This window comes from Vigna unguiculata, chromosome 3 (assembly GCF_004118075.2).
Source record: "Vigna unguiculata cultivar IT97K-499-35 chromosome 3, ASM411807v1, whole genome shotgun sequence".
NCBI classification, from domain to species: Eukaryota; Viridiplantae; Streptophyta; class Magnoliopsida; order Fabales; family Fabaceae; genus Vigna; species Vigna unguiculata.
This window is the reverse complement of record NC_040281.1, coordinates 18,634,830-18,649,369: the sequence shown is the minus strand read 5'-3', so window position 1 is coordinate 18,649,369 and position 14,540 is coordinate 18,634,830. Positions and strand designations below refer to the sequence as shown.

The following is a 14,540-nucleotide window of genomic DNA, read 5'->3' as shown; positions in this document are numbered from 1 at the left end:
CAGTCTATAAGGATGCGATTGGCAGAGAGCCAATCCATCCTTAGGATCACTTCCAACTCTTGGAGAGGCAGACATATTAGATTCACCTAATATTTGCGTCCTTCCACCTCCACAGGACACCTAGCACGCAAGGACGACGTCCTGACCAAACCCGATGCCGGAATAGATACCACAAGTTCACACTGCAACTCACACACTAGCAGACCCAACTTTTTCACACAACAATCTGACAGAAAGGAGTATGTCGCTCCATAATCATATAGGACACAACATTTCATCCCAGCTATCAAACAAAAACCCATCACGAGGTTACCTGAACTTGTAGCTTCCGCTCCTGACATGGCATAAACTCGACTCGTCGCCTGAGGCCTGTTGCCTCTGTCTCTCCGCTGATGCTGGTGGGAAGCCTGAACCGGAGGGCGTGCCGCAACCCTAGCAAGAGTGGGACAATCCTTCCCAAAGTGACCCTCCTTGCCATAGTTGTTGCATCTGTGGTAACCCTCCATGTGTGGGCAGGCGCTCCTCAGGTGAGGGCCCCCACATATGTAGCACTACACTCGGCCCTGGTGGGGAGGAAGGACCCTAGACCCCTGAGGCTGATGGGGAGGTCTGTCATATGGTCTCCTCCGCTCATCATGTCTGGATTTGGACCCAGATGGTCCACCAATCCTCTGAAGTTGCTGGGGCCACTGATCCTCTACCTCATTCTTCATTTTCTCCATTACTTTGGCCTTCTCTACCAGCGCAGCAAAATCCTTAATGGATAAGGGTGCTACCATCAAGCGAATGTCTCCCCTGAGGCCGTTCTCAAATTTCTGGCATCTCCACTCCTCATCGAGCGATAAGGTATAGAAACGGCTGAGGTGCTTGAACTTCTCAGCATAGTCGGCTATTGACTTCCTTCCCTGGGTGAGCTGGAGAAATTCCACCTCCTTGGCATATCTGACGCTATCAGGGAAATACTCCGAGAGGAATTTCCCCCGGAAAACCTCCCATGTGACTGGTTCTCCCCTCTCCTCCATGATGGATTTGGTGTTGATCCACCAATGCTCAGCCTCCCTGGTGAGCATGTATACTGTGAAAGCCAACCTGTTCTCCGCTGGGCATGTCTTTGCATCGAAGATCCTCTCCAGATCCTTCAGCCACTGGTCTGCTGCGTCAGGACTCGTCTTCCCGTTGAACTTCACGGGATGGTGTTTCAGGAAGTCTTCCAGACTCCACTCCCTGACTGGTGGTCGTGGCTCTAGGCCAAACACAGGGGCAGTTGCCCTGTTCTCCTCCAGCTGGCGGAGGGCCTCCATATGCTGCCTATGTGCATCCTCGGCAGCCACACGTCCAACTTCCATCTGCTGCATCACTACTTGTTGTTGCTCAAGCGACGCCACCTGTCGCTGCATTGATGCCTCATGCTGCTGCATCATAGTTGTGCTTTGTTGCGTCATGGCAGCTACCATTGCCTCTATTGCCCTGGTGATATCGGGCACGTCACCCTAGGACGATTGCGAAGTCCTACGAGGAGGTGCCATAGTTCACTAGCATACAAAAAATCACTTGGTTAGGCTCGATAAAGACAAGAATTTAACTAAGAACACTCAGAAGTCACAGAGAAAGCTTAAGCGGACATCCAAGTCCACAGACCTAAGGAATGACCGCTCTGATACCATAAATGTAACACCCCATTTAATTAAAAGCAGAAATTAAATGAAATGTCATGTCATAATAGCATAGCAGCGCAGTCTTAAATGTTTTCCACAAAACTGCTCACAATGAAACTAGGCATACCAAGACGTTAACTAAGCAGACACGGAAAACCAAGCAGAAATAGAAGTTTAGTGGGTAGCCAAAAATACATGGGTCGTAGACCCTAAAGAAAGCTTAAAAAATAAGGAAATCCAGCCCAGATGGCTAAGCAGCGAAGTCACCATTCCCTTGTAGACCACGAGGACCTCGCTGATATGTTCCCATCAATTTAATCGATGATCATCGCAAGAATAAGAACCACATACAAGATAACCAGACAACAAACATGGTAAGCTAGAGTGAAACAGTTCATCAAGTAGCCACTCATCAATACACAATTCAACATTATATATATATATATATATATATATATATATATATATATCACCCAAGCATGTTCTGACTTCACAAACAATACACTAGATACTGACTTGACTCATCCGGATACGTATAGTCTGGTGGATACCTCTGCTCACCCCCGAGCTGCTCACCCCCGAGTTATGTGTCACAAGTTTTACAATGAATCAATCCCTAGTCACAAGGTTAGCCCTTAATGAATTTTGGGTCTCCTGCTACTCTTACCACAAGAGTCAGTCCGCTCTAAGTGAGACTAACTGACTCCTTAGAGTGTCAGGATACAACCTTACCTTGAATCCTTACTAGACCATACAGATGGGGCACCACCATGAACACCCACTAACAAGGGTCATGGAATTACGTCCCAACCACTGAAGCGCAACCCCGGAGGTCTCACCTAGAGACTCCAAGGAATTACACACTAACATGGACTAAAAATCATACATCAACAATGAGAGAACATTAATCATGTTTACAGTTTCGTACCACCCTCTGAAAATGAATCCTCATTCGAATCCCATGTTGAATCCATACCACTGGTCATTTCCACCCCATGAGTATAGGGTCTCATCTCATAATAATATCATGCCCTTTTTAATTCCAACCCATTCATAGATTTCACATGCCAAGATTCTTAAATCACATCTATCCCATTTATAATACAGAACATACCATGCCTTTCATTTCACAGATTTCATACATCACACAAAAACATCATGAACCAACAATACAAATTTGCAATTTAGTAAAGTCCCCCAACCCGCAGCGCATCTCGCTCAAGTCAAGAGCCCTCGCTCAGGCGAGAGGGGTACTCTCGGTTAGGCGAGATCACGACTAGTGCTGGAACTTCCTCGCAGGCTCGCTTAGGCGAGTCCTGGCTCGCCTAGGCGAGACAACTTCTCACCCAACAGGGATGTCTCTCGCCTAGGCTAGACCACAGCAGTATTCCAGGCCTTCACTCCTCCTCACTTAGACGAGTGGCTCTCGCCTGAGCTGTAAGACCCGAGAAAAATTAATTAATTAAATAATTAATTAATTAATAAATGCGGGTAGAAGCCGCCTTTATGGCATTAATTGTTGTTTAATGTGACGTGGAAAAGTACTAGCTCATGTGGTTAAGAGTACTTGGTTTGTGTGAGAGGACTTGGGTTCGAGTCCTATGTATGCCAATTATGTGTGTTTGTTTTGTTATTGATTTTTAAGGATATGAAAGTGTATGTGATTAGTATTGTAAACTATTGTTGATTTGTGAGTATAATCAAATGTGGTTTGGCATAGTGGTTGTGCTATGGCCTTATGGGTGGAAGGTTATGGGTTCAAACCTTGGTGGGCAAATAATAAGTTTTGTTTTTGCTAACTAATAGTGGTGATATGAATGTGAAGGGGTAAAGAAAAGCCTAGCAGAATGGGCTGGGAATTTATCAAATAAGTAATATTGAAGAGGAAATTAAAGGCCCAAAACTCGTTTTGTTTTTAATACCTATCTTAGAGGCACATATAAAAGCAAAAAATTAGGTAAAGGGAAGGGTTTTTGCATTGCTGGAATTTGCTTGAGAGAGGAGCACGAGTTTGAGAAGGAGAACTGAGTTTTGAGGCGCAAGGATTGAAGCAAGAAAGGATTTTGAGTCAAGGGGGTTCTGCCTTCACAATTGTTGAGCAATCAATCCAGATTAGGGGAGCTGAACCCAAAATGTGTGCTATTGTGCGTATTGTGTGTTTTGATGAACTTATGCGCTAAAATTTGTGATGTTTATGATAAGAATTGTGGAAGGGTTATGAATCGGTAATGCTGTAATTGGATTTTTTGACTAAATACATGAAAAGAAAGGGGTTTATGCATAGTATGTGCGGGAATGGGTTAGGACGTGGAATTCTGGAAACTTTATGAGTCTATGCTATGCCAATATGATGTTGCAACTTGTATAAAGTGTTTTGGTATGCTCAAAATCTGCTTGGTATGATTTGTGGTGCGAATTGGACAAGGTTGGAGTGAGTTGAGTGCGCGATCAGTGAGGAAATCTGCATTTCTTGCTCAGGCGAGCTTGGCTCAGGCGTCTCGCTCAGCCGAAGTGGATGGGTTTTGAGCGTCATAGGCTCTCGCTCAGGCGAGTGAGGTCCACCTAAGCGAGATAGCGAAAGGGTTGCGTATGTTGAGCGTGACTTCTCGTCCAGGCGAGGGTCTTGGGGGTTTGGGCGACGAACTCTCTCGCCTAGGCGAGAGTGGCTCGCCTAAGCGAGATGTCTTGGTCATGTTTTGGTGTTTTGCGTGTGTTTCAGCCCAGGCGAGTTTGAAATATGTTTTTGGGCGAGAGATGATCTTGCCTAAGCGAGAGGATCTCGCCTAAGCGAGATAACTTGATGTTGTTGCTATTTTAAGCTCGCTCAGGCAAGGCGAGCTAGCTTGAGCGAGACTGAGGGATTAGCTTGGGCGAGAGGTTCCTAGCCTAAGCGAGTTTATGATAATTACTATGTTTTTATGTGCTTATGAGTGGGTTTGGTTGTTATACTATGGTTAGATTGTATATGCATGTGTTGTGGTGTGTTGGGCTTGAAGGACTAAGTCCATTAGGGGTCTAGGATGTGCTCGGTGGTTGGACACATGATGGGCATGGCCCGTCGGCTACTATTGGGCGAGGGGTCCTTAGTATGGTGATTGCATGTGTCGGGCGCACGATGGGCAAGGAACTATGAGGTTCCCGTCGGCCAGGGTCCAAGTGCGAGACTTGGATGTTTATACTACAGGCGAGGAGTCTGTAGGGCAGGACTATGAGCAGGATAGACTCATAGGGTTGGACCACGAATGAGTCAGTTTCGTGGGAGCACAGGAAAGTCCCAAGACCTAGTTCATGCATATGACTCATGAAGGACTATGAGGTCATGGTTAGATGATTATGAAATATGAAATTAGTATGTTATTTTGGGTGGGGAAACATATTTATTCTCATATTTCTTTATATATATATATATATATATATATATATATATATATATATATATATATATTTTGTGCATAGCTCACCCTTTCTGTGTGTGTGTAGCGATGATTAGGTAATTTGTTATCCAAGAGCAGATGATGTGACAGGTGGGCCAAGAGATGCTTAGACTCGGAGCGAGGGCTAGCATGGGATGTTATGTAGATACATATGTATTTTGTTTATTATTTTATCCTTGTGAAGATTTTGTAAACTTGGCAGGAGCCATTGACTTTTATTTCAGTTTTATGAATTATGGACTCCTGGTTTTATTACTCGTATATTTAAAGTTTTAAATTTCCCGTGTTTTTGGGAAACAGTTTATATTAAATGTGGAGTTTATTGTAATTTTGATTTTAATTATTTTATATCAGTAATATTCCTTAGGGATGTTACATGAGCGAGACTGGGCCTCGCTCAAAACCAGAGTCTTCTGCCTAGGCGAGGTTTCGTGAGCCCTTAGTTTACTCCTGCAAGTCTCGCCTGGGCGAGATTAACAGATCCCGCCACTGTTCCACCTGCAGTTTTGAGCGGGATCCAAAAGACAATCACATACTTGCACCCAAAAGACAGTACATGGCAGTTTACGCATTCAACACAATCATATAATGCATACAACACCTAACAAACTCAATCTCAGCCAGAAAACAATCACGACTCAAACTCTAACTTCCCCGTACCTGGAAAAGTTTAGCTAAGACCCCGACGTACAACCACGAGCGCAGCAGCTCTAAGGATGAACTATGGGCTGAAATAGGGGTGGGACAGAACCAGAAAATGACGTTAACAGAGGCTTTTAACTGAAAAAAATACGAAAAGATGGTAAAAAGGAAACCAGCACGACTAGAAGAGGTACTTACATGGAGCATAAGTTCTCTCAACTCAACGTGACGGCGGAAGCAAAACCCTAGTGAAGGGTTTGACGACTGCCGTTTTAGGTTTTCTGAAATGAATGGAAAATGTAACTTAGGACAACTAAGAAGGATTTTATCTACTGGGCCAGCCTTTAGGCCCACTTACAAAGGCAACCCTTTAGTTTAGGGCAGGAAGATAAAGAATAATATTAACAGGCCTTACAAGTAGACTTATTATTAGTATAATAAAAAATTATTATCATTTTTAAATATTATATATATTTATATAAATATAATTATAAACAATTATAACACTTAAATATAATTATATAAATAAATTATTTATTTAAAATTAATAATAATTATAATAATTTTCTTAAACTAAGTTTAAAAGAAAACAGAAAAAAAATCAACCATGCAATAATACATTAGCAAACACATTTTTTATTTAATATTGGTCTACTAAACAATAATAACTCAATTTTAACCCTACAATAATTACTAATTAAAATTATTCTAAATATTATAATATTTAAACACTTCAACTCCTACCTTCCCATCAATTAATGTTATTCTTAATAATAAAAAATAAATCAACAAAGTACTATAAATGACTATTAAGATAATGTGATCTCCTACATTAATTAGAAATCAATAATAAAAAATACTACTTTTAAATGATTACTATTATAAAAATATACAAAAAATTCAAAAATTTTAACTTTATCATGTAATTCTTAACTTAAATATTATATTTAAAATTCCACAATAAATCTTGAAAAATGTTTTTACACACTGTATACGTTTAATCTCACAAATAAATTTCTACACAATTCAAAAATTTTATTACATCCAAAAAGATATGCATTAACTAATACAAAAATATTTTATATTTTATTTCTAAAACAATAAATCAATATTAAAATAATAATTAAATAATAAAATTATCCAACAATCAAATATCAATTCATTAAATAATTATATATAAATAATAATAAAAAAATCAAAGACCCGTGCGTCTCAAAACCTAGTATATATATATATATATATATATATATATATATATATATATATATATATATATATATATATATATATATATATATATATATATATATATATATATATAATAATTTCTCGTTACTAATATCTCATATGAACAACTAAAATAGAAAACTTATTAATTACATTTAATAACTTTTTTAATTACATTTAGTGCTAATTCAGAGAATAAATTTGATAAGAATAATAATAATAATAATCATAATTAAAATTATTATATATTGTCATATTCAATGGAAAAATAAAAAAATAAGATTACAAAATATTGTCAAATTAATCACAAAAACACACATTAATAAATTCAATATTCGGATATGTGAAATCATTGTCTATTTCAACAACAATAGTATCTTCTTTTTTAAGACATTTTTAACGAAAATAGTATCTTCTTCTTTTAAGACATTTTTAGTACAAAATTATTTCCAACTTTTACCGATTTCTGTAAATTTCTAGGTTTATTTGATAATAAAAATTTTATATTTGACTCTAATATTAGGTCTTTAAATAACCACATCTTATAAACCTTGACTCTGAATGAAGTTTGAAGGTGCATATCATTGTTACAAAACATTGGAATTCTATGGTTAAGTTGTAATAAAGCAACAATAAATTTTGTTGGTAATAAAAGAATGAATAAATATATACTAAGTGACTTGCTTTAATATACTTAGTCAATTTTACAATAAAGAGAAATATTCTTTTTTGTTGAGTAAGGCAAGGTGTATAAACGATTATTTTACTCATTTTTATATATTATAAAACTTTTATTTCATCTTCAATTTTTATGATAAAAATTAAAATTAAAAATATTAAATTATTGAAATAGAAATGTTAATGTGGATATATCTTTGAAAAGTTATTACAGTAATATTTAATTAATCTTAAACTTTATAATTATTATTTATAGATCAATAATTTTATTTTTATTTTTATTTTTATGTTGAGTATTCTATTATTTACATGACAAAATATTGTAAAATATTTTCAAACAAATTTAAAATAAAGTATTGTCTCTTGTAGTAATGGAAATTAACTTTTTTTATTTTATGTAATATTTTTTAAATTAAAATAATTATTTTATCAATTTTATCTTTTAAATATTTATATTTTAATTTTATCTTTTAATAACTATTTTTTAAAACTAAAATAACTATCTGATAATTTTTACAATATAAATACCCATTAATTTATATTTAATTATGTTTAAATTAATGTAATTATTTTATTATTTACTCTTTTAAATAATTTTTTATCTAAATTTAATTATTTTTAAAATTATATTAATTATTTACAATTAAAAAGATTACACACACATTAATATTGAATAAAATAAAATAAACTACAAACCATTGAAATTCACATCCTAATTTTCTATTACGAGTTGACACCCACTGTTTATTTCCAAATTTTCTAGCATTCGAGCCATTTGTACCGAGGGATTCTTCACGTGAACTTTTTTCAAACCACTCAAAGACCACAATTCATTTGGGAGATCTTCTAACCATTCACAACTGTTGATCATCACATTTTGCAGCCTCGACATGGCACCATTGTCCAATTTCCACTTTCCAAGTTTCAAATTTTCCATTTCAACCACTTCCAGTTGTGGAAAGCTGCCTCTACCACAATTAAGGACAATGGAATCCCCAGATGAAGTTATATTATCTCCACAAAGTCTCAAAATTTTGAGTTTGGTGTGCTTTCCCAAACCATTCATCCCCTCATCACTAATGCAGTCAATATCTGACAACGTTAACTCTGTAACATTTGGAGGGAATGTGAGCGCACAGGTTAGAAGGTCCAAAGCATTCTCAATGGTTAAGATGGTTAGACAATTCAATTGTCCTAGGTTTCGTAACAATTCTTGCGGCTTGAAACCATTGTTCCTTTTCACACTTTCATCGCTCGAGTGCTCTACACCTGCATCATCTCTATCTCGGAGGACAATCACTAACATGTTCAAATAACTTAATTGTTGTAAGCTATGCAACAATTTGGGTAATTCACCTTCGCATTCAGAAATCACTGTCAACCCTAGCTCCTTAACATTGGGGAATGTTCCTTTTTCTATCAGAGATGTTGCTTGGCTATTGAGCACCAGGGTAGACACGGTTTGAAGATTCCACATCCTCTCATCTGATCCTGAACAACTGCCTCGCAGCTTGATAGCCCGTGTTGTATTCAAATGCCTTAAATGTTTCAGTTTCCATATTTGGGCAGGGAAAGAAATTGGAACTCTATGCTTCCAAGGACCTAGGTCTATGGTTTGTAAATTCCAAAGGTTAAGTATCGAATTTGGAACAAATGTAATAGAGAGTGCTTGTATTCTAAGGTACCTTAAATGGATAAAGTTCCCTATATCGGAAGGGATCTTATTAGAGGTGTTTAGTCCAAAGTCCAACACACGAACCAATTTCAATCTTTCAAAAAGCCATTTCCATTCCCAACTTTGAAAAAAGTAATATGAGCCAAAGAAGAACAGGGAACGAACACATGAATGATCATTGTTGCTTGAAGAAATGTAGTGATCCATATTACTGTGAATAGACAGTCTGCGAGGTTTTGCTGGAATTAGAATATTATGGTCTGTGCAAACTTCAAAAACTTTGTCCTCCTTGCTCTCTAATATGCAAAGATCTCGAAGAAGATCATGAACTCGAATCGCCGTCACATCTCCATTAGTATCCACTTTTGCTACTTGGACCAAACTACGATCAATGAGCTCGTACAAGTAGTCTTCTGCAACGTCATCTAGGTCTCTGCTCCCTGTATCTTGTATAAAACCCTCAGCAACACATTTTTGCAACAATGGCGTAACTGGTATTTCAAAGTCTTCAGAGAATAACCCAAGATAGAGAAAACATGGTTTTAGTCTCCTTGGTAAATTGTCATAGCTGAGTTTGAGAACTATATCCTTCACTTGGGTCTCGTCCTGAGTAAGATACCAATTAACATGACCCACAACTTTAGACCATTCTCTATGTGACTTTTTCTTGTTGGCCAGTAGCCCGGCTAAGACAATGATGGAGAGTGGTAAACCACGACAACTTTGAACCATCTGCTTTCCCAGAGCCTCCAAATCAGAAGGGCAATCTTCACCCCTAAACACTTTCCTGCGAAACAACTTCCAACTTTCTTCTTCATTGAGGAATTGAAGATAGTGAGGAACATCATGGGCAGCATGCAAGGCCACCTCTTTCAAACGACTGGTGATCAAGATTCTGCTGCCTCTGTTGTTGTCCGGAAAAGCATCTTGCACCTCATCCCAATCTTGCTTTTTCCACAGGTCATCTACCACCACAAGGTACCTTTTCCACTCCAAGCAGTTCCGCACCAATTTCTTCAGCTCCTCCTCACTAAGGTCGTTAATGTCTCCTGCGCTTTTCTTACCTTTTTCCTTACCTCTGCCTTGTTGTTCAAAATTTGGCATCAAATGCTTAAGAAGGCCAATTAAAAGCTCCTTAGATCTGCACTCGTTTGACACATAAACCCACGCCCGACACACGAATCGTTGCTTCACCTGGCTGCTGTGGTAAACCTTTCGGGCAAGGGTGGTCTTCCCCAATCCCCCCATGCCAACGATAGATACAGCTTTACGATTTGAACCACCTTCCAGGAGTCGGTTGATGACATCCTTGGAGTCGTGGACAAAGCCAACCACATCTTCTTCCTCCACATTTCTTCTTAGCTTCTGCACTGATTTCGCCCTTTTCTCCTCTTCCTCTTCTTCTGCTGCGGATTGATTACTGGTTTCTTTGAAAGCGTCATATTTGTCTTTGTTGTTGCGTATTTCGGTGAGAGTGGCTTTGATCTTGTCTATTTTTTCGGCTACGTCGCGAAGCAACCTTGCTTGGCCAAAGCCACGGAGCATCTTCCCAAGAATGGTTCTCCTCTTGTAAATGGAAACTTTGGCTACGAATGTGTCGATGACATCCTCAGCTACGTGGGCCACATCTCTGATTTGGTTCAGTATTGTGTGTGCTGTTCCCTTCTTGTTCTTTGAGGTATTGAGGAGGTCGTTGATCATTTGAAGCTCGTGCTGGAGGGACTGGATCCTGTCCTCCACGCCATAAAGCAAGTTAGCTTCGCGTGCCACAAGCTGAGATAAGTGATCCAAAACAAAGGAAACTACACTCTCTGCCATTACAGAGGGAAAGTGGGTGTAGATTTTGAACTGTGTTTTCTTAGTTACAGTTTTTGTGTTTGAGGTCGGTGATTGGAGAAGAGAAACATGGATTTACTAAGGTACCAGAAAAAGCAATAGAGTGTAGCTGGCAACCACTTGCTAAAGAATATGCAAATGTATGTTATAAAAAGAGGCTGCTATAATGAATTTATAAAGACTTGGGTTTTATTTTTCCATTGACTCTGTGTCAACCATGAGTACTGTTCAACTGAACCTTCCACTTAAGTGCATAATATCTGAGTAGCGTGGCACCTTCCTGCTATGTGCACAATCATTTGTTTCGTCGTTATTAGATGCAATAGAATAATACGTAAGAGATTGATTGTTGTTTTTCCACATGTATAGTACGAAAAGAATATCCAAATGTATAGTATGAAAAGTGGCTGCAATAATAAAGACGAAAATTTTAACCATGACTTGGTTTTGTTTTTGTATGAAAAAGAATTGGACTTAAGGGTTCTGGTTTTGTTTTTGCATTGACTCGTAAACCATGACTACTTTTGAAGTGAAGCTTCCCCTTGAGTGCATAATGTGAGTAGCGTGGCACCTTCCTGTGCTTTTTTACCCATTAATAAGCTTTCAAAGTAATTACGAATTTGGTTTCACTTTTTTTTTTAAATTACGTTCAGTAGTAGTAGTGCCTATTTAGCACGAATTTGCATAATTTTTTGTTTATATAAGAAAGAAGACAACAACAACCATTTATTATTAAACTAATAAATAAATATTGTGAATAGTGTAATAATTATAAAATAAGTAGTGCAATATAAAAATATTAGCCAGAAAACAAAGTATATTATATACTATTATTCATATTTTATAAATCTAGCTACACAAAATAGTTGGAACCCAATATACTATTATTCATATTTTATATAATGTATAATGAACCGATAGATGATAAGAAAAAAAAAGTTATCTACAAAATATAATAAAACTGTCTAATACCTTTAGAAAAAAAATAAACAAAGAATATTTTGGGAACAAAAGGTTCTCCTATTTGTAGACTCACGACAAAATATTTGTTTATTGTCTTTTATTTAAACTAGATTTAGAAAAAATCATTCAACCTTTATAAGACATCGTTTATCTAAAATTAAACTATTATTCAAATTTAAGAAATTAAAGTTAAGACATTATTAATATTTGAAATTCTGATATAAATGTTACAATGCATTGAATAAAATTAATTACAATGTTCTACCTAAAAGATTTCTCCAAAAGAGATTTTCATAACTATAAATTCTGTCAAGATCATCCTCCATGATGAGTTGAATTCCATTGTTCAATTCCAAATTTCGTAGAATGTGAGCCAATTGTTCTTATGGTCCTGTAACCTGCACTTTTTTCAACTCACTCAAACACCATAGTTCACTTGGAAGATCATCTAACCTTCCACAACGGTAGATGAGCAAACTATGAAGCCTTCACATTGCACCATTGCCTAGTTTCCATTTTCCAACTGCCAAAAATTCCATTTCAAACACTTCCAGATGTGGAAAGTTGCCTTCGACACAATTAAGATCAAAAGAATTCTCATATGGAATATTATCTCCACAAAGTAGCAAAATTTTGAGCTTTGTGTGATTTCCCAAACCATTCATCCCCTCATCATTGATGCACCTAGTCTCTGAGAATGTTAACTCTAACATTTGGAGGGAGTGTGACAACACATGTTAGAAGGTCCAAACAATTATCGATGCGTAAGACAGTTAGAGAACTAAATTGTTCTAAGGTTTGTAACAATTCTTGCGGCTTGCAACCATTCTTCCTTTCCACACTTCCTCCACCGAGTCCTCTATGTCTTTGTCATACCTATCTCGGAGAACAATTTCTAAATTATTCAAATTACTTAAGTGTAGTAAGCTCCGCAACAATCTAGGAAATTCACCTTTGTTCCCAGAAGCCACTTTCAACCCTATTCTCTTAAGATTGGGGAATGTTCCTTTCTTTATCAGAGATATTGCTTGTCGGTTGAGTAGAAGGGCAGGGATGGATCGAAGATTCCACATTTTCTCGTCTGATTCTGAACAACTACCTCACAACTTCATAGGCCCTCTTGTATTTAAATGCCTTAAATGTTTGAGTTTCCACATTTTGATAGGGAAAGAAGTAGGGATGGCAACGGGGCGGGGCGGGTACGGGTATCATGATCCCATCCCCATCCCCATAATAAAAATTCATCCCATCCCCATCCCCAAACCCAACGGGTATACAACTTTTGACTCATCCCCATCCCCACCGGGTAACGGGTATTTTCTTATACCCATACCCATACCCATTTTTTTATTGTTCCATATATCAATTAAATATTTTTTATAAAAAAAATTTAAAAATCACACCAACGGAATCATGATACTATCAAAATATTCAATATTAAAATAACATACTCTTTTTGATTTTCATGATGTCAAATATTAAGAAAAATATTATAATAGTATAAATCTCAAATTAAAGTATCAAATAACAACTAAATAAAATTCAAATAATTATATAAAAGCTAAAAAATTACACATTACTAAAATTTTATAATAACCAAAATATTTATTAATTTTACAAATGATCAGTGGTTTCATTTGCATTCGATCCACCTACACATAGAAAAAAATGAAAAATTAGATATGATATAATAATTGAAATTGAAAATTTTAATTACTAGAATATAATGTACCTTCTTCATCAGATTCATTTTCACTCATGAGAACATCTTTTCCTTTTAATTTTTTAACACCTACAAACACCAAATGTAGAATATTAGATGAGAATTCACAAAAAATACTAACAAAAAATATTAATAAATTTGAGTAACTTACCTAGATGGTTTGAGTTCCATATCCAACTTCTTGTACACATCAAAGCCTCTATAGTAATATGATGAAGTCGACTACGGTGAGAAGTTAATATCTGACCACCAGTACTAAAAGCAGATTCAGAAGCTACAGTTGTTATTGGAATAGCTAAAACATCCCTTGCAATTGCTTGAAGGGTTGGAAACTTTAACCCATTTGTTTTCCACCATGATAGGATATCAAATTCTTGTGTAACCGGCAAATTATCTTCTTCCAAGTAATAATCCAACTCTGTTTTCATAACTGTAGTTCTAGATTTTTTCTTTTTTGCCATAAACTCTAAAAATTCATTCGCATCATTATCAACATCCTTTCCCAACTCCAATGATGTAGCTCTATAAGAAGAAGTTTCATTCTTTTTTGATTGATATTCCAAAACCAAATCATAGCACATTTGACGAATCCTACTAAGTTTCAGATCAAAATCATTACCATACAATTTATAAAAATAATATTCTAACATGTCCATCTTGTACCTTGGATCTAAAACTGAAGCAATTGCCAATATATCATGAATAAC

General features: G+C 36.7%; 1 protein-coding gene across 1 annotated transcript; it reads right to left on the bottom strand.

Annotated features, from left to right (window-relative positions):
* Nucleotides 1-8,248: 8,248 nt before the first annotated feature.
* Nucleotides 8,249-11,298, bottom strand: LOC114176581 (disease resistance protein RPP13-like). The gene has a single exon (XM_028061664.1). It carries the CDS (start codon nucleotides 11,127-11,129, stop codon nucleotides 8,349-8,351), a length of 2,781 nt encoding a protein of 926 aa, XP_027917465.1. The 5' UTR covers nucleotides 11,130-11,298; the 3' UTR covers nucleotides 8,249-8,348.
* Nucleotides 11,299-14,540: the final 3,242 nt, after the last annotated feature.

What these genes read in the sequence shown, in the direction of transcription:
- LOC114176581 (XM_028061664.1), bottom strand. Translation starts at nt 11,129, where the DNA reads ATGGCAGAGAGTGTAGTTTCCTTTGTTTTGGATCACTTATCTCAGCTT.